Source organism: Sciurus carolinensis, chromosome 15, assembly GCF_902686445.1.
Source record: "Sciurus carolinensis chromosome 15, mSciCar1.2, whole genome shotgun sequence".
Classification (NCBI taxonomy): Eukaryota; Metazoa; Chordata; class Mammalia; order Rodentia; family Sciuridae; genus Sciurus; species Sciurus carolinensis.
The window spans coordinates 54,653,752-54,677,858 of NC_062227.1; the positions used below are offsets into that span (position 1 = coordinate 54,653,752).

At 47.9% G+C, this 24,107-nt stretch overlaps 1 protein-coding gene across 3 annotated transcripts in view; it reads right to left on the reverse strand.

The window, feature by feature from the left end:
- St8sia5 (ST8 alpha-N-acetyl-neuraminide alpha-2,8-sialyltransferase 5) overlaps positions 1–7,620 on the reverse strand; it is a 67,722-nt gene extending 60,102 nt beyond the window's left edge. The window contains exon 1 of one of the 3 annotated variants that reach the window (XM_047526527.1): positions 6,650–7,620. In XM_047526527.1, coding sequence (XP_047382483.1) covers positions 6,650–6,780 — 131 coding nt within the window. In that variant the 5' untranslated portion in view covers positions 6,781–7,620. The remainder of the gene's footprint in view (positions 1–6,649) is intronic. The other 2 variants (XM_047526529.1, XM_047526528.1) reach the window with 2 other exon arrangements.
- Between the last annotated feature and the right edge of the window lie 16,487 nt (positions 7,621–24,107).

Genomic DNA, 24,107 nt, shown 5'->3' on the forward strand with positions numbered 1-24,107 from the left:
AAAAACATCTTTAAAATGTCTCCTTAAATGGATGAATAATCTGGCAAGGAAAATAGTAGTAGAGTGTTAAAGTCAGAAGCTACCCTGGTGACACAGCCATTCCTAGAGATTTGTGCTTCACTGCAAGGGCCACAGGGCCTATCCAGGGTGGAGGATTGCTCTAGAAACCTCCTCCTAAAGCCAGGAAAATGCAAACAATCCAAAAGGCAAAAAGGAAGAAAAAGCAGGATATATAAAAACATAAAAACATGAGGGTAGAAATAAATCCTTAGTCAACAATAATCACAAAAAATGTAACGATATAAACTTTTCAGGTAAAAAGACAAAGACTATCAGACTCGATAAAAAAATTGTAACTATGGCTGGACATGGTGGCACATGCCTGCAAACCCAGCGACTCGGGAAGCTGAGGCAGGAGGATCATGAGTTCAAAGCCAGCCTCAGCAAAAGCAAGGTGCTAAGCAACTCAGTGAGACCCTGTATCTACATAAAATACAAAATAGGGCTGGGGATGCTCCGTGGGAGAGTACCCCTGAGTTCAATCCCCAGTACCAAAAAAAAAAAAAAAAAAAAAATTATAACTATGTGTTGGTAGCAAGAGACATAAAACAAAAGACACACAAATATTGAAAAAGGCAAATCAGCATCACGAATATCATATTATCATACTATAATAGCTTTGAGTTAATAAAATTTAAAAAGAAGTAAACAAAGTACCTGGAACTTTTCAAACATTTCTAAATTTATAGGTTAAGAAAATCAAGACAGAAACTGAAAACTACTTGGAATTAAAGATATGAAAATACCTCTGGTCATAACTGTGTGAACTTAAACAAATTACTTAACCTCACTGTGCCTCAGTTTCCCCCTCTACAAAATGAGCATACTAGTATCTATTCCATGTTGTTACAAGATTTCAGTGAATTACAAGTAACAATAAATGTTGTTGAGGATGTTGGGGGAAAAGTACACTCATCCATTGCTAGTGGGACTACAAATTAGGGTAACCACTCTGGAAAGCAGTATGGAGATTTCTCAGAAAACTTGGAATGGAACCACCATTTGACACAGCTATCCCACTCTTTGGCATATACCCAAAGGACTTAAAATCAGCATAAGATAGTGACATGGCCACACCATTGTTTACAGCAGCTCAATTCACAATAGATAAACTTGGATCCAACCTAAGTGCCCTTCAACAGATAAATGGATAAAGAAAATGTGGTACATATACACAATGGAATATTATTCAGCTTTAAAGAAGAATGAAATCATGGCATTTGCAGGTAAATAGATGCTAAGTGAAATATGCCAATCCCCTAAAACCACAAGGGCAAAAGTTCTCTCTGATATGTAGATGTTAATACACAATAAAGTGGGGATGAATAGAAGTTAATTGGATTAGACAAAGGGAAATGAAGGGAAGGGATAAGGGGATAGGAATAGGAAAGACAGTAAAATGAATCAGATATAACTTCCTATGTTCACCTATAAATTCATGCCAGTGTAACTCCACATCATGTACAACCACAAGAATGGGAAGTTATACCCCATGTATGTATAATATGTCAAAATACATTCTACTGTCATGTATAAATTAAAAAATCAAACAAAAAAAATTTTTAAAGAATTCAGTGTGTTAATATATAACATAGTTGATTAGTACTTGGCCTTAGTAAATGGAATATAATTCTGAGTTATCATCATCATCATCCTAAAACTGAAAAAATACAATTGAAGAAGTACTTACAGGAAGTTTCATACCTTAAAAGTTTACATTAGGGAATAAGAAAGAGTGAGAATTAAAGAGAGAAACATCCAACATAGGAAGTTAGAAAAAGAATTTTTTAAAAAGAATGACATAATAAAACCAAAGCATAAGAATTAATAAAATAAAAAGCAAATATTCAAGAGAAAAGCAACAAAGTCCAAATCAGGTCATTAACAAAGATCACCAAAAATATAGAAAAAGAAATAACTAAACAATGTTAGGACCCTTTAAAAGGGTGCAAAAACCATAGATAGAACAGAGATGTAAGAGAAGCTATTGAACTTCATGCCGATAAACTTGATTCTGGAAAAATAAAATTTACCAAATTTACCAAAATTGAAGAAATAAAAAAACTATATGGGCTCACACTCACAAATGAAAAGGATAACTTGAAACCTTTCCATAAGAAAAAAATTAGGAGCAGATGACTAAAGAAAATCCAACTCATCCAGCCTCGGATTCTGAGCCAGCTCCTCTCTGACCCAGAAGGTACAGCATCCCCCCAGGCTCTCCTCTGTGGCCTGACCACCCTCGTTTTCCTCTCTGCTCCCTCCTGGATGATTTCATCCAACTCCACCATGTGGCGCAGTTGCTCAGCTGTGCAGTGCTGGGGATGGAATCCAGGCCTCGGACCTGCTGGGCAAATGCTCTGCCACTGAGTCACAGCCCCGAACCTGCTGGCCAGTATTTTTCTAACTAAGGGTTTACACCCAAGAGGCTATAAAATCAAATTTAGGGGTTGCTTCCACATTTTAATTCAACATTTTTATTGTGGTAGCATACACAAAACATCACCTTTACCACTTTCACCTTCCGTAAGTGTGCAGTTTGGTGGCACTGAGTTCATTTACATGGTGCCACCGCCACCGTCATCCAGCTCCAGAGCTTCCTCCTCTTCCCTAGATAAAACTCTCTGCCCATGAAATGACAACTCCCATTTCCCTCCTGGCCCCTGGCCACCACCCTTCTGCTTTCCATCCCTATGAATTTGACAATTCTAGCTACTTCACATAAATGGTACCATGTTTGTCCCTTTGTGCCTGATTTATTTCACTTAGCACAATGTCCTCAAGGTTCATCCATCTTGTGACTTGTGTCCAAATCCCAAATCCTTATTTTAAGACTGAATAATATTCCATGCACTTTTTAAATAAAGTAGAAGTTCTTTAATGAAGTAGAATAAAAAAGAACAGAGTACACCTCTTATAATAAGAACAAGTATAATGTATTTCCTACTATGTATCACAATCATAAAAGTTCAAAAAACAAGCTGGGCACAGTGGTGAACACCTACAATCCAGCAGCTCAGGAGGCTGAGGCAGGGCCATCGTGAGTTCAAAGCCAGCCTCAGCAATGGTGAGGTGCAAAGCAACTCAGTGAGACCCTGTCTCTAAATCAAATATAAAATAGGACTGGGGATGTGGCTCAGTGGGGGAGTACCCCTGAGTTCAATACCCAGTACCCCCCCCAAAAAAAAGTTCAAAAAACACTGATTTGGATGGTTGGCAACTCTACATTACTTGCTGGGTCTTCCCTACCTGCACCTCTGAGCTCATTTCCAAAGAGCTCCACGTGGCTGGCTTCCAGTGTCTGGGCAGATCCAGACCCAGACTTGCAATTCTCTTTCCTCCAGACATGCCTCTTCTCCTAAGGTCCCACTGGTCCTTCATAACCCGGCCCTGCCTGCCTCACCTGCCCCAGCAAAACAGTCCTAACTTTGTTATGCAGAACACTCAGCTTCCCGTCCTCTCCAATTCCTGCTTAAATGGGATTCGCCCACTTCCTTCCATTTCCACCTTTGCCTGGGGACCATTCTCTTTCTTCGAGACCCCCTCCAAAGGCTTCCAGGAACCACGAAGCACACCAATTCGCTATGGCTCCCTCCTCCTCCTCTTTTTCATTCCCCTGGTTGCTGAGCATTCCAGGTTCAAGCCTTTCTGTCTTCTCAATACCCTACCAACCCCTCCCCAAACCAGGGACCAAGGGCTGTGTCTGCCAGCACACTGTATCCTAAGCACTTAGGCTGGCACTCACCATAAAGTAAACCTCCGTTAATAATTGCTCAATCAAGCAAGGACAAGGAAACCACGAACATCAAGGGCAAACTTCACAGCTTTGGTCCATGCCTTTTCCTCCTGATCAACGCAGTTTGTGCTCTCCTTGGCAGAGACACCACGCTCACTACACTGTACGCGACCCCCTTCCTTCTCGCCTCCAGACCAAGATGGATCCCCTAGGTCCCAACTGCTCACAGTGGGCCTCTCCTAAGTGCCACTGCATAGTCCAGGAGAGGACAAGGGTCCAAGGACATAAATGCACACTGACTCACATCCCTACTTCTTTCTGCAGCAATCTGTCCCTAAATTCTCACTGGAAGACCATATCATCTTTGTGCCACGGAGGTCTTTGGGAGGCGATATCATACCATCTCGGTGTAGAAGTGAAGGTGGCAGCCTGCAGGAATCCCCGAGTGCTAACATGGACCCAAATCCTTGCATCAAATTAGCCTCTTTCTTGACATGGTGCTTTAATAATACCTTTCCAGCTACCCTTCCTGTAAAAAGCCCAGATAACCTTCCATCCTTGTGACTTTTATCATGTCACCACCCTGTTCAAGGACAACACATGGCTCCCTGTGGCCTAATGAACCAAGTCAAGCTCTCCTTCTTGGTCTTCGGAGCACTTCACTGAAGCCACTGACCACTCTTACCAGCTGCTCACTTCTTCCCGACTTCCCCCGTACACCACTGGATCCATCTCCTCTGTCCACACGTGCACACACACATTCCTACCCCCGCCTCAAGCGTTTATCCTTCATTCATATTTATTGAAGACTTATTTGCTACACACGTGTGTGGAGCTCAGAATACAGTTCAGTTGGGAAGAAGACACTGAATCCCTACCTCATGGAACTTCCGGTGGAAAGCAGGGTTTCCACCTCGGCCCTATTGACATTTGAAGCTGGATAATTCTTTGTGGGGCAGACTGTGCATTGGAGGATGTCTGCAGTGCCTCTGGCTTCTTTCCACTGGATACCATTAGCACTCTCCTCTCTCGCACGCAACAACCTAAAAAATGTCTCCGCACATTAAGAATTGCCCTCAATCCTGAATCACTGGTATGGAGCAGCAGGAGAAGCTTGCTACAGGTCACCTGAAGAACCTGCTGAAGAGGCATTCACAAGATCATACTCCAGGGAGTCTGCTTCAGCAGCCCAGCAATCTGCATTACTACGGCCGTCCAGGTGATTCCAGGGCCAGCCCCTGCTTGGGGAACACTGGTAGGATGTTTCCAACAAGAGAAAGACTAATATTCACATAAGCCAGCTCATTACAATGATGATGGGCACAGAGAACAAGACAGGTAAGCAAGTGCTGTGGATGCAACTCATGGGGCAGCCACGGTCTGGCTAGTGGTCCAGGCAGCCTGCTGATGGACCTGCACAGGTAGGGTCAGGCGTAGGAGAGATGAGGGGATACACCACACCTGCTTCTCTGCACCCCTGTTCCTGCTCTCTTTAGTTCTGGATGTGCCTGTCCCCTCCCCTATCCAACCCTTCCTCCTCCAGGCAGTCTTTCAAGTATTCCAGCCACCAGTGCCTCTATCCTCACTTCCTTATCTCATCTGTGCTACTTTGTTTCCCCATATAGACTTCAAAGCCTGAGAGCACCAGCACCGCACCATCTCCTTCTTGACCCTCCCCGGGGCTCCCTTCCAGGATCAGAGCACACAGGAGTTGGGCTTGCTTAGTTGGATTAAGCTGAGTCTCTGGAGTGAGGCCTGCCAGGTGGCATCATGCAATGTAGAGGGTCAGGGTCTCTGAGGGAGAGCGGATGAGAAGCAACTGGCGCACCTTCTGGGTTCTGGGAAACTGGCCCATTCACCCAAGCAGGTAATTCAGCTGGCATTGGCCCTGGCACTGATACCTGGCCCTGCTGACCAGGCAGAAGGAATCACAATAGCCCCAGAAGGAATCCTAGAACAACCCTCCCCCAACCTCCCCCAGCCCCCAACCAGGCAGAGAACTGCAGCAGCGTTTCCCCTAAGTCAACGGAGCCACAGAAGGAGGCAGCTGGCATTTTGGGGTTATCTTCCGCACACAGAATGGGGCTCTCCCCTAGTTTCTAAGCACACCTCCTACTGCCCTTTCTCTCTGTGGAGTTTAACCCGAGGATGGGGGCAGGATGGGAAAAGTCCATCTTTTGCTGCAGCTCCGACCTATGGCCCTAAGGATGTGAGAGAATGCTCTCCTTCAGAGGGATCAGGCTGTGAATTTCACAGATCCAGCAGCTATGGGATTGCCAGAATTCACTACCCCTGTACATCACCACAGTTCACTAGAACCCCCACAAAGCTCAACGCTCCTGGGGGGAAATGCTTTTTTCAGGACTTACCAGGTTTAAAATAAAAATTCTACCCGACTTTAAGCCCTTCGCCTTCCGGCTCCAATCAAATGGCCACGGAACTATAGGTTTGGGGAACGCCCGGGTCTGATCCCCGCCACCGCTTGGGGCATTCAAATGGATTTATTACCAGTTTAGCTGCTTGGAATTCCAAACTACTCTCCATTTTTTTAACAGCAGAATAAAGTTGTCAACCCCCACCCCCCCACACACACACCGGTCCCCCGTACACACACACACACACACACACACACACACACACACACACACACACGACCGGCGCTGAGCAGGCGCTCTTCTAGCTGCTGAGATGCGCTTCGCAGCGCCATGACCCTAGCCTAAATCAGCGGGTGCCTGGGACTAGGTGCAGATCCCAGGGTCACTCGCCCCGGGGATGCTGCGACCACAGCGTCAGCCACCTGGGGGCTCGCCCGTGAGCGGCGTGCATCCCACCCCGTCCCTCGGACTTTCTTACCTCTTGATGTAGTTCCTGCCATAGAGGATCTGCTGCAGCAAGGTCACCAAGGCGAAGGCGCAGATGAAGATGAAGAGCAAAGTTCGATTCCCCAACAAATCCCGGTTGGCAGAGGGGTCTGCGTAGCGCATCCTGGTCGCGGGGCGCCGCAGGCGCGGGGTGCGGGGAGGCCCGGCAATCACGCGCTGGCTTCTGAGACCCCGGCGGCGCGCGGCCGAACCGGCGTCTCACAGCGTGGTCAGGCGGGCGGCGGACTTCGCCCGGCAAAGTTTCCGGCTGGCGCAGCCCGAGCAGGGGGCATCCGAATGTCTCTGGCGCTGCAGCAGAGCTAGGACAGGGCCGCCCGCGAGAAGCTCGAACACAGCCCCAGGCCTTCCCTCCGCTGCCTCTACCTCCGGGAGCCGGTGCCCGGCAGCTGCCGATTTCCCCGCGGAGGGGCGACGGCAGGTGCCCCGAGCCGGGGGCGGCCCCTCCCGCTGAGGTGATGGCCAATGGGGATCCGGCTGGGCTCGGTCCGCCCGTGCGCTCCAGCGCGCCGTTTACCGCCCCCTCCGGCTGGGCTCAGATCGCGGTCACCCAGGGCTTGGGGCTCACCTAAGGTGGGCCACGTCTGATCCCCGGCCCTCAGCAAGGAAGCGCAAAGGTTGGCCTTCAGTTCTGGGCATGGGAGATGGGGGACAAAACACTCCGGGAGTCAGACTAATGACAAGCGGGCCGTGGAGAGGGGGAAGGGTTGGAGCGAAAACGCTGGGTTGGAATCGTAGAATTCAAAAGAGGGCAGAAAGGGGAAGCTGAGGCTGCGGAGCTGGACTTGCTGGAGAGGATCATTTGCATGCGGCGCGCTGGGCACTGAGTCACCACCGTGAACGCGTCCTCGCACGCTCCTAGAGATTGCTCGAGAGAAAGCAGAGCAAGGTCAGCCGGGCAGCCCTTCAAGGACGGCGCGCGCGGCTCCTGCATGCTAATGGCCTGCGGGGCTGCCCGCCCGCGCCCCCGGTGTCCAGCTCCGACAGGGCAGAAATTCAGGCGCCGCCGGCCTCTGCTACAGGCCTCTTCCTCCTCCCCAACTTCAGCTTACGCGGCTCGTCAAAGACCCTGTTGTCAACGAGACACTGAGACCTTGTCTCATCCTTAGAACCACTAGTAAACCTTAGGTCAGGCAACCGACCGCCTTCGGAGGCCACGGTCCCTAAAAGCTTTAGTAAGTCGCTACGTCTGGAAGCACGGAATGTTTCAGAGTGCAGGCAAGAGGAAAAATAATCACAGGAATAAAATTCAATGTCCTGCCTCTGCAGAAATCCTTACCTCAAAAAATGTCCCTCCAACCCCGCTCCTGGCCCAGCACGCCAGGCGACAGTCCTACCGTCCGGCACCAACACCGGAGTCCCCAGGCGCCTGAGAGTCACGTGCCAGCGGTGTTCATCACCCAGCCCAGGCAGGCTGATTCTAGGAAACCCCTTTCGAGGACCCTGCAGACACTCCCGGAGGTTCTAAAGGCAGATCAGGAATTCTACTTGGAACTTGAATAAAACTCATATCTCAGCAAGAAAAAGAACTCTGGTGGGTAATACTCAGAATCCCACACCTTCGGTCTTGACATTTAGTAGTTTTCTTTTTGAACTGGAAAGACCCAAGAATGTAAGGCAAATTCTCATGAACCCTTATAGGGTTCCCCCAATAATTTGGAATTTGTGTAAATTCACAAGGTGGAAGTGGACCCTGTGCTATTTATGAAGAGTTCCAGCCCCAGCATTTGTCCAGGCGGTCACAGGCGGGCTTTTTAGTCAATCAAAGGAATAACCCAGACATGTGGAGGGCCACGTGTATTAATGAATTGTCATCTCTGGGCCTTTAGCTAACCCATTTTACAGCTGTATGGACCAAAGCTCTAGTTGACCAAAGCAGCTTACTTTGGGAGAAGTCCCTGGGTTCTCAGATGGAGCCTTTTCTCCCACAGGTAGGGTACATGCTTATGGGAGTGCCTGTTCAGTTGTCCTCCACCCCATCACTAGCTTAATGGCCCATTCTTGCTGTCTTCAATTTTTTGAACAGAAGAGCCCTGTCACCATACTGGGCCACACAAATGTAGCCCACACACAGGGCCCAAGTTGGCAGAGTACTAATTTTCACCTGGTTGGTGCTCAGTCTCACTTATTCAAGACAATTTTTGCACCTTCATTTCCTGTCTGTTCCTGCTTATTGTCCATTGCCATCAGGTCCCCATTCTGAGACTCGTCTTTGGATGCAGGGTTCCTTAGAAAAACAAATCTGTTTTAGAGTAATAAGTGCAAGTTATCCTCAGGACTTCTAAATTGCAGTGTAATACATTTACAAAAAAGTACACGTAAGCCCATGTGATCGGCACACAGATTAAGAAAGGAAAGTATTGCCATCCCTCAGTAAACCAGTGGATAATGAAAAAGTCAAAGAAATAACTCAAAAGAGAGATGAGAACCCTGCTCTATTCTTCAGATGGCTCTTTGAGTTCCTTCAAAAGTTTGCTAATTTTGATCTAGCTCTGTGGAAGGACAAATTTTGCTGGACACTTACTTCATTAGCCATTCAACCTCAGATATCTGCAGAAAGCTCCACAATCAAACCATGAGTCCTCAAATGCTCACTAACCATCTGTTAAACTTGATCTTCTGTGTATTCAATAATAGAGACAAAAAAAATAGAGACAAAATAGAAGAGACTATGAAGGTCCAGAGGGGATGACAACAGGGCAGAGAGTAAGTTTAATTAATTGTTGTGACAGGTAACACCTTGGTACCTCAGGGTCACCAAAGGGGTAGATATAATTCAAACGGGGAAAACTCTTTTCAGTTGTTGAGAATATGGGAGTTGGACAAAGATTGCCCAAGCAGAGACCACTCATTTGGGCTTTATTCCCTATGCAAATGGAGAAACCATGAGCCCACATGATGACTACTATCAAGGATGGAGAATCCCCAAGGTCTCACATTGCCCCCATTAACAAACTGGACATCCCTTGTGAAGCTCGTCAGGTGACTCTTGATGTGGCAGACAAGGGTATCAATTTCTTATTGGATATAGGTTCATTTTCTGCCTTACTCAAACTCCCCGGCCCCTTTCTTATCAAACCTGTGTTGTGACTGGTGTTGACAGAAACCCCTAAATTCAAAAGATTTATAGTACCTCAGACTTGCAGATTTGGAGAACTAATTATTTCCAAAACTTTCTTATTCTTGCCAGAATGCCATTCCTCTGCTGGGGAGAGATTTTTCTGGGCTTTCTGGATGCAACACTTCATTTAACACCAAGACATTCACCCCTCTTCCTGGGAGCATTGATTACAGGATCATTCAGTGAGAGGCTTGGAGGATGCCTGAGGATGTTTTATCTCAAATAGATCCTCAGGTTTGGGACACCAGGACACCAGAAAGGGCAAAAAATGCCCAGCCAGTCTTTATTTTTCTTAAAACAAAATATTCCCCCACCAAATAACAGTACCCTATCAAGCCTGCAGACACCCCATGACTTCACCCCACCATCTCTGACAGTCTGCATGAACCAGTGAACACTAAAGGCCTCAAGTGCCTCCCTAAAAACTCCATTCTACCTCCATTAAGCAGAGGGACTAGTGACCCTTCACTAGCTCCTGAAGGTTAGTTGCTTGTTTTGAACCCAGACTTCTGTGCTTACTTAGTGGCATGCTCTTCATAACAGAAATACAAAGCCATCTCGGATCACCTGAGCTTTATACTACACAGATTAGAAGAGATGACCAGAACATGAGGCATGAGATAAATTGTTACTCCAGCAGATAAGATGCAAGTTTTTGCCAGTTATCCCTGAGACACCAACTTGTCTGCATTACACAGGTTAGGAGAAAGATAGGTCAAGGTCTAATTATAGCTGGGGTAATACCCTTAATTGCATCACTTATAGGACAGGTGGAAGGAATAATTTACAATGCAGTGACCACCCAAAATATTTCAGCAAACACAAGGGACACTGCCTTAGAAACCAGACAAGAGTTTAAATGGCTAGCAAAATCTTTAGACTTACTAGCCCAATTAGTGATAGAAAATAGGCTGGTTCTAGGTTATTTGTTAGCTTGAGAAGGTGGAGTTTATAGTCTGGCAAACACCTACTGCTGTTTTTATGTCACTGGACAAATAGATACTAGTGCTGATCAAGTTTTGCAAAAAGCCATTTGACTTAAAGCTGCTTACCCAGATAATACTAAGGCTGTATGGGAAACTGTTTAAGTTTACCTGCCTAACCTCACCTGGCTGTTACCACTATTTGGACCTTTGGTTGCCATAACTACTCCTATTGCTTGTCCCTTGCCTTCTTAATCTCCTGGTAAAACTTGTATCTTCCAGATCGTAACAATTGCATGCTAAGATGATGGCAATGTTAAAGGATTTCAATCCATCCCAACAATGGAGAACTGGTCTTGTGTCCCCATTAGATCAGGCAGGCAGAGACTTTAGATCCCATAATAGGTGGGGACAATGCCCCATTCTAGCTTGAAGCCCCTATGGAAGATGGATCATCCCCCTTCTGGAACCCCTTAAGAATAGGGGTCTAAGTCTCTGGGGATGGGGAAGAGATTTAGGAATACAGAGAGAACACTAGGTCTCAAAAGAGAAATGCCCATCATATCTTCGAATGAAAGACAAACAACCCTTGAGCCACCTCCCCACCCCAATGTCCTTACACCCAAGTCCTTGCCTGAAGCTTGCCAGCTGACTGGTGAAAAAGCAACAAAACTTCAAGATAATCACAAGGCACCTAGAAGAACCACTACCTCAGGGTCATGCACATTAGACTTTGGTGACCAAGAAACGACAGTAGCCTCATTGGCTACTTTTGATCCTGCTGCCTCAGCCTCCAGAGTTGCTAGGATTGCAGGCATGGGCCACCGTGCCAGATCACATTATATATTCTTTTGTGTCTGATTTCTTTGGCTCATTGTTGATTGTGACTCATCCCTGTTCGTTGTGTGGGGGTGGGAAAACTTCTAAGATGACCCCCATCTTACCCCCTCTAGTCCACACACCTTCCCCCAGTCATTCAACTGAATGCTAATCTAGGTGCTGCTGTGCAGGGAGTTGGCAGATGTGATTCGGCCTAAATCGGTTGGTGTTCAGATCAGGAGATGGTCCTCCACGGGCTGGAGCACGTGAGCCCTTGACAGGAATGAGGCTCCTCCTGGCGTAAGAGAACTAAAGCATGAGGAGGATTGACAGAGGCAGTTCGTCACTCTTGATTTTGGAGATAGAGGAGATTGCTTGGCAAAGGATACAGATGGCCTTGTGGAGCACTTTGATTGGCTCCTGATTGACAGCCAGCAAGGAAATGGGGGACCCTAGTCCTCCAATCACAAACAAGACCCTGAGTTCTACCAACTATCTGAATAAGCTCTGAACTCATTCCTCCTGAGCTCCAGCCTCCCATTCCTTGATTTCAGCCTTTGAGACTCCTCAGCAGAGACCCCAGCTGTACTGCACCTAGATTCAAGAACCCCACAACTGGGAGCTCATAAGTGTGTGCTGTTTAGGACACTAAATTTGTGATCATTGCCTCACAGCAATAGAAAACCAGTACCTCAGCCAGATGTAGTGGCACACACTTATCATCCCAGCAGCTTGGGAAGCTGAGGCAGGAGGATCGTGAGTTCAAAGCCAGCCTCAGCAACTAAGAGAGGCCCTAAAGCAACTTAGAGAGACCCTGTCTCAAAATAAAAAATAAAAAGGGCTGGGGATGTGACTCAGTGGTTAAGCACCCCCTGGGTTCAATCCCCAGTACCAATAAATAAATAAATGAAAAAGAAAACTATTATCTTATTGCTGTATAACATGCTCTTGCATGACTGTAGCACAAAGTACTAATCCTTTATTGATGATGGATACCCAGCTAGCTGCCACCATGAACCTTCCAGTGCATGTCTACCTGCTGGGCACCTGTATCAGGAAGTGAAATTGCTGGGTCAGAGAGCATACTTATGTTCAGCTTTACTGACTACTGCTAAATGGTTTTCCAGAGGGAGAAATTATTTTTTAATATGTATTCCATCAGACTTGCCATGGTCATTCTGGGTGATGCCAACATTAACTGGCTAACCTAATAACAAAGAACCCACCACACCATAAGCCAAAATAGTTCAGGGACAGTAACAGCTCCAAAGGCACTTACTCTGCTCAACCGCCAGGTCACCTGAACAAATTAGCAGAGAATAAGAATGAGCTGGCATTAGGCATATTTGGAAGGTAGCCACGCCCAGCACTATACCACCAGTGCTGTCCCCTTCAGCACATCTGCAACTTTGCAGCACTATTCCATAGAAGATGTATTTCCCTCACTGGATAGTCTGGAAATGACCAGCGATGGTCCCGTGTGTCTTTGCCAATGCTGCTTTTCTATCTTAATGGTGTTTTGAATCTGACTTCTTCATACCAAGTTAAAGAGGTATCTTTAACACCTGCACACAGATGCCTCGCAGGCATCTCTCATGGACTCAGGTCTTGCCACATGGAGGTCTGAAGTCCCCGCTTCTGCTATCAATCTGGAGTAGGTTCCACTTTAAGCCAAACTTATATCTGGGTGTAGAGTCGCAGCAAACACTCAGAAGGCCTTGAAACCAAGAGTAAGCGCATGGCTAACTGATCACTATGCCAGATTCAGAGAACACCAGTTTTATACTGTAATCGCCCAGAACAGGGACAGCGGCACCATTGTCGGAAGCACACGTGCAATTAAGCCAAGAGCAAATGTCAACACTGGCACAGTCTGCTAAATTGCAGATAACTTGATGGGCATTACTCGTTCTGTAAGCATTGTCTCCAATATAAAATAGACTTTTAAAAAAAGAACTTAGAGGTCTCTTCAGGTTTAAGAAAGCCGGTTTTATTTTGTACAGCACAACTGCAACCTGCCAGATTATGTAAGTGACATTCCATCCATGTGTTCAAGGGTTTTGTGCTAAGTACATCCTCTTTTTGTGCCTCTTTACATTTATGTTAAGGAGTCGAGCCTTCAAGAGGCTGGCTCCTGGCTTTGGGTCACTTTGTGGCTGGTGAGAATATCTTGCCGCCTGGTTTATTACCAGAAATGCTCTGGTAATAATCTCTTATCCAGAGAGCCAGGCTCTGCCCTTGAATGGTTAACCGCAGATGTTGGCTTTACTGCATCAATCTTGTTTTTAATAACTTATTATATAATAGAACTATAATTTAATCCCCTTGTTCAGTACAAGTTGTGTTCTACATAACTTATAATAACCCACTTATAATCCCGAACCTTTCAGTCTTCACATCTCCAACCTGAGAAGTACTTCCTTCTGTCCTCCCACCACCTCCCTGTGTTTGTTCCAGTTGATCCAGTTGGTTCCAAAAGGTAGAGATCCTGTTGTTATTAATCCATAAGCCAACCAGTGCTTCAGAGTGTAAAAAGATTCTGTCCAGTATGTCATATTCCCATAGTTAGCCAGGCATGGCATCACTGTTTGTAATAATGTCACTCAGGGGGCTGGGGATATAGCTCAGCTGGTAGAGTGCTTGCCTTGCAAGCACAAGGCCCTGGGTTCAATCCCCAGCACCACCAAAAATAATAATAATGTCATTCAGACCACATGTAGACGACATAGTGGCCAAAATCTCCCTTGCTAATTTTAAAAACTGGGCCTTGGGGGAGAAAACAGGGACCAGGTTCTGTTCTTTGAAGAATAGCACTTACGAACTCAACTGAGAAGATGTTTTTCATCTCCAAGACAATGCAGGCCCCCTACACAGGTCTATATAATGCTGAGACTTTCAAAAGAACAGCCTAATAAATATTGCTGCTTAAAATGTTTCATGTTCCTTCAAAGCCAAGGAGAAAAATGGGTTGGATATTCCACAGTGATCATGGCTTCTAAAGCACCCTCGGATGGTCCCAATCCTATCACTATGGCTACCGCAAAGGTTGTGTCATTTAACTACTATCCTAAGTTCTAAAGGCTCCATGCATTTGGTAGTCATAGCTGGAGTGACCATCATGTGCTAGCCACTGTGGGACATGGTAAGGAAATGGGGATCAAGAATTCATAATCTGAGCTAAAAGTCCAGTGAGGAAGACACATGGACAATCCCAGTAGTGGCTAAGTATGCCCTCATCCCAGCTGTGAGCGACAGGGAGGATAGAGGCAGGGTCGACTGGCAAGGAAGGTTTCCAGAGAAGGCTGTGTTTGGCCTTTGTTGTGATGGGAAAGGATGGTCAGTCAGGTGAAGACAGTGAGTCACAGCATTCTGGGCAGAGAGAAGGATGTGAACAAAGCCTGGCAGGGAGAGACACAGCTCAGCTGGCTCTCAACAGGGCTGGAGAGATGAGGCTGGCAGGTGCGCAGAAGGTCAGAACCCAGGGAGCTGGATTTTAAGCATGGAACCATTGCGGGTAGAAGGCGGATGTGACAAGCTTTGCATGTTAGCTCATGAGTCTGTGGGCTGGCAGAGCAGTTGGGGACAGTGTTGTAGAGGCACGGCTGCCCCGCTGCTCTTCCTGTTCCCTGAAGGCCTCAGATCCCTCCCCATGACCCACCCTCCCACTCACTCCCCACTGGCAGGCAGTTCCTCGCTGAGCGCTCATTATTGTACCAACTTGAAAATTAACTTTCTGCCTCCTTCCAGGGAACCAGGACTGGAGTGGAGAAATATGATCACTGCTTTATAAAAGCTGTCACCATATTAAGTGCCTCATCATTCAATTCCATTTGAGGTTCATGGAAGGAGATTCATAGTGGTTGGGGCTGGTCCACTGCAAAACCATGCAGGTGGCAGAGCTGGCTTTTGGTACACCATTGTTGCCACTTACTGGGCCCCTGTCCCTCACAAGCTCCCGGTTCCGTACCATGCTCTTCCCCCTCCCTTTGACAGTCTCTGCTCATGGGAAAGGCTTTGACAGCTTTCGTTTAAGCCCTAACATTCTTGGTGGAGAGAAACTTAACCTCAAGTATCACCTGTGAATGTAATCAAGGAGATTCCCATGAGCACTGTCCTAAGAGCTCAGAAATACACAGCAGCCCTTCCTCTACCACGTCCTCACACGTCACAGTGCAACATCCTGGACAAGCATTCCCCCTGGAATATATGTCTGATGTTATCATAGAATTAATAGAAGTAGGATTCGTTGTATAGAAAATTTCTCACCATCCAATTATGTCAATACTTGTATATGAACAACAAACGACAAGATTGGTGTATTCTGCCTAAGCATCCTGAAATGAGATCACTGTCCACAAGTGTAGTCACCAGTATGACAGCCTGGTCTTGCAAGGTTGTGGGTTTGCTCAGGCCGTCATTACTTATAGGCCAGGTAGGACTTAGAGGACACAGAGTCAGAGAACTTCCTGAAAGGGCCAGATGTAAACGTCCTAGGCTTTGTGGGCCTGATGGTTTTGGCTATGACTACCCCACCCTGCTGTGGTAGTGTGGAAGCAAAGGCAAGACAGAAATGAGTGGGCATGGCCAGAGCTGGCCAGAGGCCATGTTGCTGACTCCCAGTCCACACTGTGTGATATGCAGAGCCCAATGCACATGGTTTCACCCCAATAACCTAAAGGTCATGTTTCAGAACCATGTGCAGCACCACCTGTGGCCCCATGTCCTACCCATCCCCCAAACACATACACACACACACACACACACACACACACACACACACACACAGAGGTGTGCTAGAACCTCATCTCTAACCACCATGCTCACAGTAAAAGTAAGAAGCCAGGCAACTGGTCGACCAGCTTATAAGCATGGACACTAATTTTGTTTGTTGTGTGAATACCTTGATGTTTGGCCGCAAGGGTTGTGACAAAGCTGAAAGAAGTCTCTGGCCATGTCCCAGAGCCTAAGAGGTGCTGGAGGATGGGGGCTCAGCTCAGAGGGGGACCACTTCCTGTCACGGCTTTGTGAGAGAAGATACCCACCCTCTAACCGGCTGGCTTCCTCACATGTAAACTAGAAGTATCTCCCCCTCAAAGTAGGAATTTGAGAGGATCAAATGTGAAAGTGTCAGAGCACCTCGTAAGCCTGGAAACCACACAGTCCCAAGGCAAACTGCAATCTCTCCTGTGGCCTTAGGGGAAGAAATTTCACAAACATTGAAACTTAACAAATGTGTGAAGTGGGTCAGATGTCCTCGGTGGTCTTCCTTTTCCCATCAACACTTGACCACTCCCATTGCCAAAACTTTCCTGCCTTGAGTCTCTCTGTTTCATCTCCTGACACAGGTCTGAAGCTGTTTTAGTGTTTTGTCACTGTGACCAAAATACTTGACAAGAACAACTTAGAGGAGGAAAAGTTTATCTGGGACTCATGGTCAGCCAACTCCATTGCTCTGGGCCTAAGATGAGGCAGAACATCATGGCAGAAGGGTGTGTTGGAGGAAAGCAGATCAGCTCAAGGCAACTAAGAAGCAGAGAGAGAGGAGCCAGGGACAAGATATAGTCCCAAAGGCACAGGCACAGGGACCCATCACCTCCATCCATGCCCCATCTACCAGTAGTCCATTCAGATTATTAATTAGTCAAATGAATTAATCCTGATGAGGTTACAGCTTGTAAGTCAATCTTTTCACTTATGAACCTGCCTGTACTGCCTAATGTGAGTTTTTTGGAGAACATTCCAGATCCAAACCATAACAGAAGCTAACCCAAAAAAGTATGGAACAATGGAGAGGGCACAGGCCCTGGAGTCAGAAACCTGAATTTGAGGTCTGGCTCTGCCACTGTCTGAAAGTTTGACTAACCTCTTGGCAACCTTGGACATTCAGCCTATAAAAAAAGAGAGCAGTGGTTTTCAGAACTTTTTCCAATGGTAAAATCCTGGCTCCAAAGCAAAAGGGCACCCTGTGTCCTCTCTCCCCACCTCACCCTCTGCCTAACTAGCAGCCCCTTGGTGCCATCGTGGCTGCAAGGCCTTGCTGGAGCATAGCTTGAAGCCACTGTGCTAGAAATGCTCCAATTATCACACAAGTGGAGGAGGACCTATAACCAACAGTGGGCTCCACATTAGGAGCCAGGCAGCCACGAGGAAGGGTCACAATTCTCAGAATTTCAGTTCTGGAATCTGTACACTGACCCAGACTCTTGGGAATTCCACCTGGATATCTTTGGATTCTTAAACAGAGCTTTTGATATTCTTTGAATAAAGCAAAGAAGATCTCTGTGAATAGAAGCTTTAAAAAATATATAGGACTTAATAACTATATGTGACAAAATTCCTCTTCTTTTTAACCTTTTTAAAAAAGGTATAACATATGTTCAGAAATACGCGTAAATCACGGTGTACAGCTATCCATGATTATCACAGGGGAAAGACACAGACTCCAGAACCCACTGTCTTCCCATCTCAGACTGCCTATCTTGAATCCTTTCCTCTTCACTTTTCTTGCCAGCCCTGGCTTAGCAAGGCCTTCTCTGCAGGTCCCCTAGGTCCCCAAGCAGGGCGTGCCTTTCTGAGGCCACTGGGGCTGGTACAGTGGAAAGAACATGTACTTTGGACCAGACTCTCCATGATCTAGATCTTCGCTGGGCCGCTCGCTAGCTTTGTAGTCCAGGCAGGACGCCGGCCTGCCCAGCCGTGCCCCGAGCGCCGTCTGAGGGCCACATGCGCCATCCTGTGCTTCTCAGGGGACCTGGGGCATGTAACTCAGGGGCAGTCACCGCACCTTCACAGACGTGCCTCCAAGTGGGTCTTGTAAAAGCCCTGCACGGGAACACCCACTGTGGGCATTTATGAATTGTCATCGTGATGCCCACAGGGATGAAGTGACTTGCCCAGTGTCACACAGTGTCCTTGGGCTCTGAGCTTGGCCAGTGTATAACCTGGAGTTGCAGCCCTCTAGGCCAGAGGGGTGGAGACGTGGGAGGGAATTCAGACTTGCCCACAGTCCACGGTGGTCCGGAGGCCTGTTTGGGCCAGGGCACCTGGTCCTTTGGTTCCCTGTCCTCCTCAGGAATACTCAGCTCAGCCTCCCCACAATGTTTCCTAAACAGACACACAAATGCCAACCTTATGACACTTGTTAATAAAAACAAAGTCCTCTGGGGGATTGGGTTCCAGTGGTGCCTAATAATAGCCACAGGCACAACAAATACACAGCTGTGCAGCTCCATGGACTATGGGGCAGCCAGGGCAGGCAGCCCAGCCTAGGGCAGTCTAACAGGGCCCCTGGCAGGAGCTGGAGGCAATGAACCAAAGTCACCCAGCGTGTTCACAAGCCTGCGGCCGCTCATGCCATCATCCAACAATATTGCCGGACGATGACCTGGTACAGGCCCTGGGTGACACAGGCACGTGTATTTTGGGGGCCTCTTCCCAAGATGTCCAACATTGACTTAGAATATCTAGAATATTCTTCCATATGGGATTCTTCCTGACAGGAGAAACAGATCAACAATAAAATAACCCCAGGAGAGCAGGCCTAGGGATGTGGGCAGAGCCAAGTACAGGGATTGCGGAGTTGGCGCCTTCCCGAGGGGCTGGCTGAGGGAGGGCAGGTGGCCCTGTGTCTCCTTGTCCACTCTGACAACTCTGACCCCAGTTGCTCTGCACTGTGGTCCACCCTGTTGCAGTTCCCTGTCTTCTTCACGAAGCTCGTGAAGCATCGGCCGCAACCCTGCTGAGGGCCCTCTGTGTGCAGGGACTGATCCCAGCGCTTCCCTCGCACGGATCCATTTAGTCCTCACCAGCTTGCGAGGTAGGGATTATCATCGTGCCCACATATGTGGGGAGACTGGGGCACAAGAGATTTCGGCACTTGTCCAAGGCGACAGAGCTAGGAAGAGGCGGAGGTGGGATCTGACCCAGAATCCATCCCACCTCCGCTGAGTCCAGATCGGATGCACCTGCAGTGCTGGCTCCCTGGACCCCTGGCATTTCCCAGGCCTGCAGAAGCCCAGGTCCCGGGGGCAGTCTGTGGGATCCAGACTAGACAAATCATCCTTCCACCGCCTTCACGGTCCTGTCACCCAGGGAGCCATGCCCTCCTGGCCAGGCCTGCATATTCAGTGTGCTGGAGTCACCTGCCGGCCCTCCGCCTCTCCTCTGACCACTCCGGGGTGGAATATCCACCTGGAGGCTGCAGCTGGTGGCCAGCCTCACGGGCCTCCATCTCCTCTCAGCGTGCTAGCAGTCCCCAGGGATTGCCAGGCAGGGAAGTGGGCGTGGCGAAGACCTTGGGCTCTGGAGTCATACTGAGGGAGGGGTTCTGATGCCAACCTGGCCAGTTACCAGCTTTGTCTCCTCTAGGCCTAAGTCTCAGTTCCTTTATTTGGGAACTAGGCCAATAAAAGACACTACCTTCCAGAGCTGGGCGAGGGGTGAGATTAGGCATGTCATTTACTTCCGAGGGAGCCGGCCGCGTGGAGGTGTTTAGGGAGCGTTAGCACTCACATGACCTCATCTCCTCAGCCAGTCTGAAGTCTTTAGTGTAACTCAGGAATCCCACTCTCTAACCACAACTTTCTGGTTTTGCTTTTACTCCCATGCTGCTGTATTGGTCCCCATTCTGCCCTCCAGGCTTCTTATCCTTCTCTACTTTGTTAAGACCTCATGGCAATCATTTTACTGACATTCTTATAATAATCTACAGTTCCTTCATGCTTGGTCTGGTTCTGCTGGAATTACACTCAGCACATATGAGAGAAAACCCCAAATAACTGTTCTTAAAATCATAAGACTTTATCTCCCTCTCAAATAAAGAAAATGCAGTAGTTAGCCCAGAGATGAGGTGGTAGCCCCACAAGCATCAGCGATCCGTGCTTCTCCCTTGCTGTTTACCCATTCTGAGCACACTGTCTTGTAGTACAAGATGGCTGCTTGGGCTCCAGCCATGAGGTCTACATTCCAGATGGCCCAACAGAGGAAGGAAGAGAAGAGAAGAGCAAATGGAGAGCCTCACAGTCTGTCCTCCGATTCAGGAGCCTTCCCACCCAAAGCCAGAGCCACACCTAGCCCCTGCTTGTTTACTGAGGCAAATGAAAGAAGAAAGAGCAGAGGCTGGGCCTACTTCTGTACCTGCCTGGCCAATCCATGGTCAGTGATGACTTCACCATCCACTTTTGCTGCCAGGCAGTCCCCACAGCTGGAGAAAATCACAGAATCATGTTGTCAGGCAACTCCGCAGACTCTGGGCTTCAAGCCCAACAGCGCCCCCACGTTCCCCTTGGCAATATTCCACGTGTCCCCTCAGTCCCACCCTTGCTCTTGACCCCGTGCTCCCTTTCATCTCTCTGCAGCCCGCCGTTGAACCTCCCTGGCAAGAGCAGGCCTCCCTTTCCCCTGAACCCCTCAGTGGTCCTCAGCCCAGAGCCGAGCATACGATCAACGGAAGCACACCCCCCAGCCACGAGCTGATACCAAGAGTCGTTTTAAAACCACAGCCTTCAAGACTGCACCCCAAGGGAGGCCCCCGGCAGGTTGCCTTGTTACTTCAGGGACATTGCCCCCCAGCAGCTGATGGGCCCCCGGACAGACACCTGTGCCCACTGGAGGAAGTGTCCCTGTCAGCACCCATGCTCAGTCCTGCTGGCCCGCCGGCCCAGGCAGGAGCACTGTCCATCTCACGAAGGGGGACATGGCTGTGCGGAGAGCGCGGGCTCTTTCTGAGTGAAGAGGAAAGTGCCCAGGTTCCCAGGGAACCTCCCCTTTGCGTTGCTGGTTGCTGTGTGGTGCCTGGTGCAGAGGCCCCTGGGTTTGGGGACCAGAGGAGGTAGGCCACACCATTCTTCAAAAACTGGAGGGGAACTGAGAGAAGAGCTGACGTCAAAGCCCTCCCCAACCTCCCGCACCCAGCCTCTGGTTCCTGCCGTGCCTGGAGGCTCTGGGAGGGAGGCTGGGGGCTGCTCTCCTGGCCCTTCGGCCTCCAGCCTCCTCCACTCCCATCTGGGGCTTGGGTCGGAACCGGCAGAGGAGCTAAGGGGTTCCTGCTTAGTGTGAGAAGCCAGACCTGGAGGATGCTATAAAAAGGCGCAGAGATAACAGACGTGCCCCGTCGCCTGTCTCTGTGCTCGGGCTGCTTATTACGCACGGCTTGCAATAGCTACTCATTTTCACATTTTCTTCAGTCACTTCCTCCCTCCAAAGGGAATTACTTAAAATAACAACACCTCTCGGGGTCAGCGACTGCAGCCATGCACAGCGGGCAGCTGCCCCAGGTGGAGGAGGGAGCCAGATGAGGCCTCCCTGTCACGCCTGCCAACTTTCAAACCTGCCACCTGTAGCGCTGCTGAGTGAGGAGGCCCAGCGACTCTGCTTGGATGACATTGGACACTCCTGAGGACAAACTTGGCTAGGAGCACAGAGAGAAGAACACAAGCCATCTGGCATGGAGAAAGTACCTGGCCAGATATAGGACCTGGATGTTGCTCAGTATAGACTATTAATGTGCTCTGTGACCATGGGCAAGTTGCTTTTCCTCTCTGGGCCTCAGACTCCTCATCTAAAAAATTATGGTGTGCCAGGGCCCTTCGTATGCCTTTCCAGTGCTGGATTCATACCTAAGCCTCTCCCACATTCATTACCACCTCCTAAATCTCTGTCCTCTCCATTCCTCAGCACTTTAGGCTTGGCAACATTTTTGTGATGGCTGATCTGGGAGTCCCCAGACTGATCCTCCAGGCTCCAGGGTCATCCCTGAAGTCTGTTCTCCACCCTGCCCCCAGACAGCTCCTCAAAGCTGACCTCATGTACTGTCGAAATCCCTCAGTCTCTTTCCACTGCATCCCCCTTCTTAGCAGGCGTGAAAGAATTACCATCTTGCTCCACCTCTCCTTCTATAGCTTCTGACTTCACTCAATTATTTACTAAGCACCTTCTTTGTGCCAAGCACTGTTCTTGGAGCTCTGGACACAGCAGTGAAATTTCAAGGCTGTTCCATTGTCTCTTCCCCTGAAAAACCTCCTCTCACTGCACTTCCTCATTGCAGCTACAGGGCAAGCCCATTGCCTCCTCCTTGGCATGCGAGCTGCCATAGCTGCCCAACTGTGAGGGAGCTGGGACAGGACCCTCCCCTGCTTCACTGCCCTACCACCACGGACACACCTGGAGAAGTCAGGATCTGCTCATGCTTGCCAAGTGCAATTGTTAATTTTATATATCAACCTGGCTGGGTCATGGCACTTCAGTGTTTGGTCAAACACTATTCTGGATCTTTCAGTGAAGGTACTAATTTAGATAAGATGAACATTTATATCAGTAGACTTTGAATAAAGCAGATTGCCCTTCATAATGTGGGTGGGCATTATCCAATCAGTTGAAGGCCTACAGAGAAAAAAGATTGACATCCCCCAAGAAAGAGAAAACCTTGTCTCCAGACTGTATTCCAGAGTTGCAATTTCAAGTCCTTCCTGGGTTTCCAGTCGTCACCTACCTTGCAGATCTTTTGCCATTCACACACACAAGCAGGCACACGCACTCACACACCCTATTCGTTCCGTTTCTCAGGAGAACCCTAACACACTGCATGATTCAATCAACTTTCCTCACTTTTCTGATTTGTCGGTTAAAGAAGGTGTAAGAGAAAGAGAAATAGATGTTTTTTGCATATGCTTATTAGTCATTTTATATCTTCCTTTGTGAAGAACCTATTTAAGTTCTTTGTCTTTTATTAAAAGACAAAATAACACTGTCTCTTATTGTTGATTTATAGTTGTGTGTGTACAGTTAGGTAGATGATAGATGATTAGATAGATAGATACATAGGCAGACAGGTTGATTCTGGATCTATGTCCTTTGCCAGCTCTTTTTATTTTTTATTTTGAGACCATGTCTCACTAAGTTGCTGAGGATGGCCTTGAACGTGCAATCCTACCTCAGCCTCCCAAGTCACTGGGATTACATGTGTATGCCACCACCCCTGGCTCCTGTGTCCCTTTGACATATCCAGTCTACACGTTTTCAGATTTTAACTCTCATTTTTTGGCTCTACAAGATGTTTCAGGCTCCTGTATTTCCTGCCCCCCACCCCAAGTCCTAGAATCTCCCATATTTCCAAGGAACCCTGGTTTTTACTGGAGAATGGTTTTAGAAACAAAGATCCAGCCACTAAAGTGTGATTGTTGGTACTGAGGAGTTGCTGTCTAAAAATGGCATCTTTTAAACTTCATTTTTTCAATTGTCACTAACACATAGAAATAATTTTTGAACATTTACCTTGTATTCCATGGTGTGATTCACTTATCAGTTCTAACAGTTTCTTTATAGGTTCCTTTAGGTTTTCTACATAAATGACCCATTATCTGTATAAAAGGGTAGTTTCTCCTTTGTAACTCTATAATTTTATTTCTTTTTCTTGCTTTCTTACATTTGTGATGGCTTCCAGAACAGTGAATAGAAATGAGGCTATTTAAAAATAGTGGCTACTATTGCCTTGTTATTAACATTTTAGAGGAAAATGTTCAATATCTCACCATTGATTATATTACCTGTAGGCTTCTCGCAGGGATGCTTTA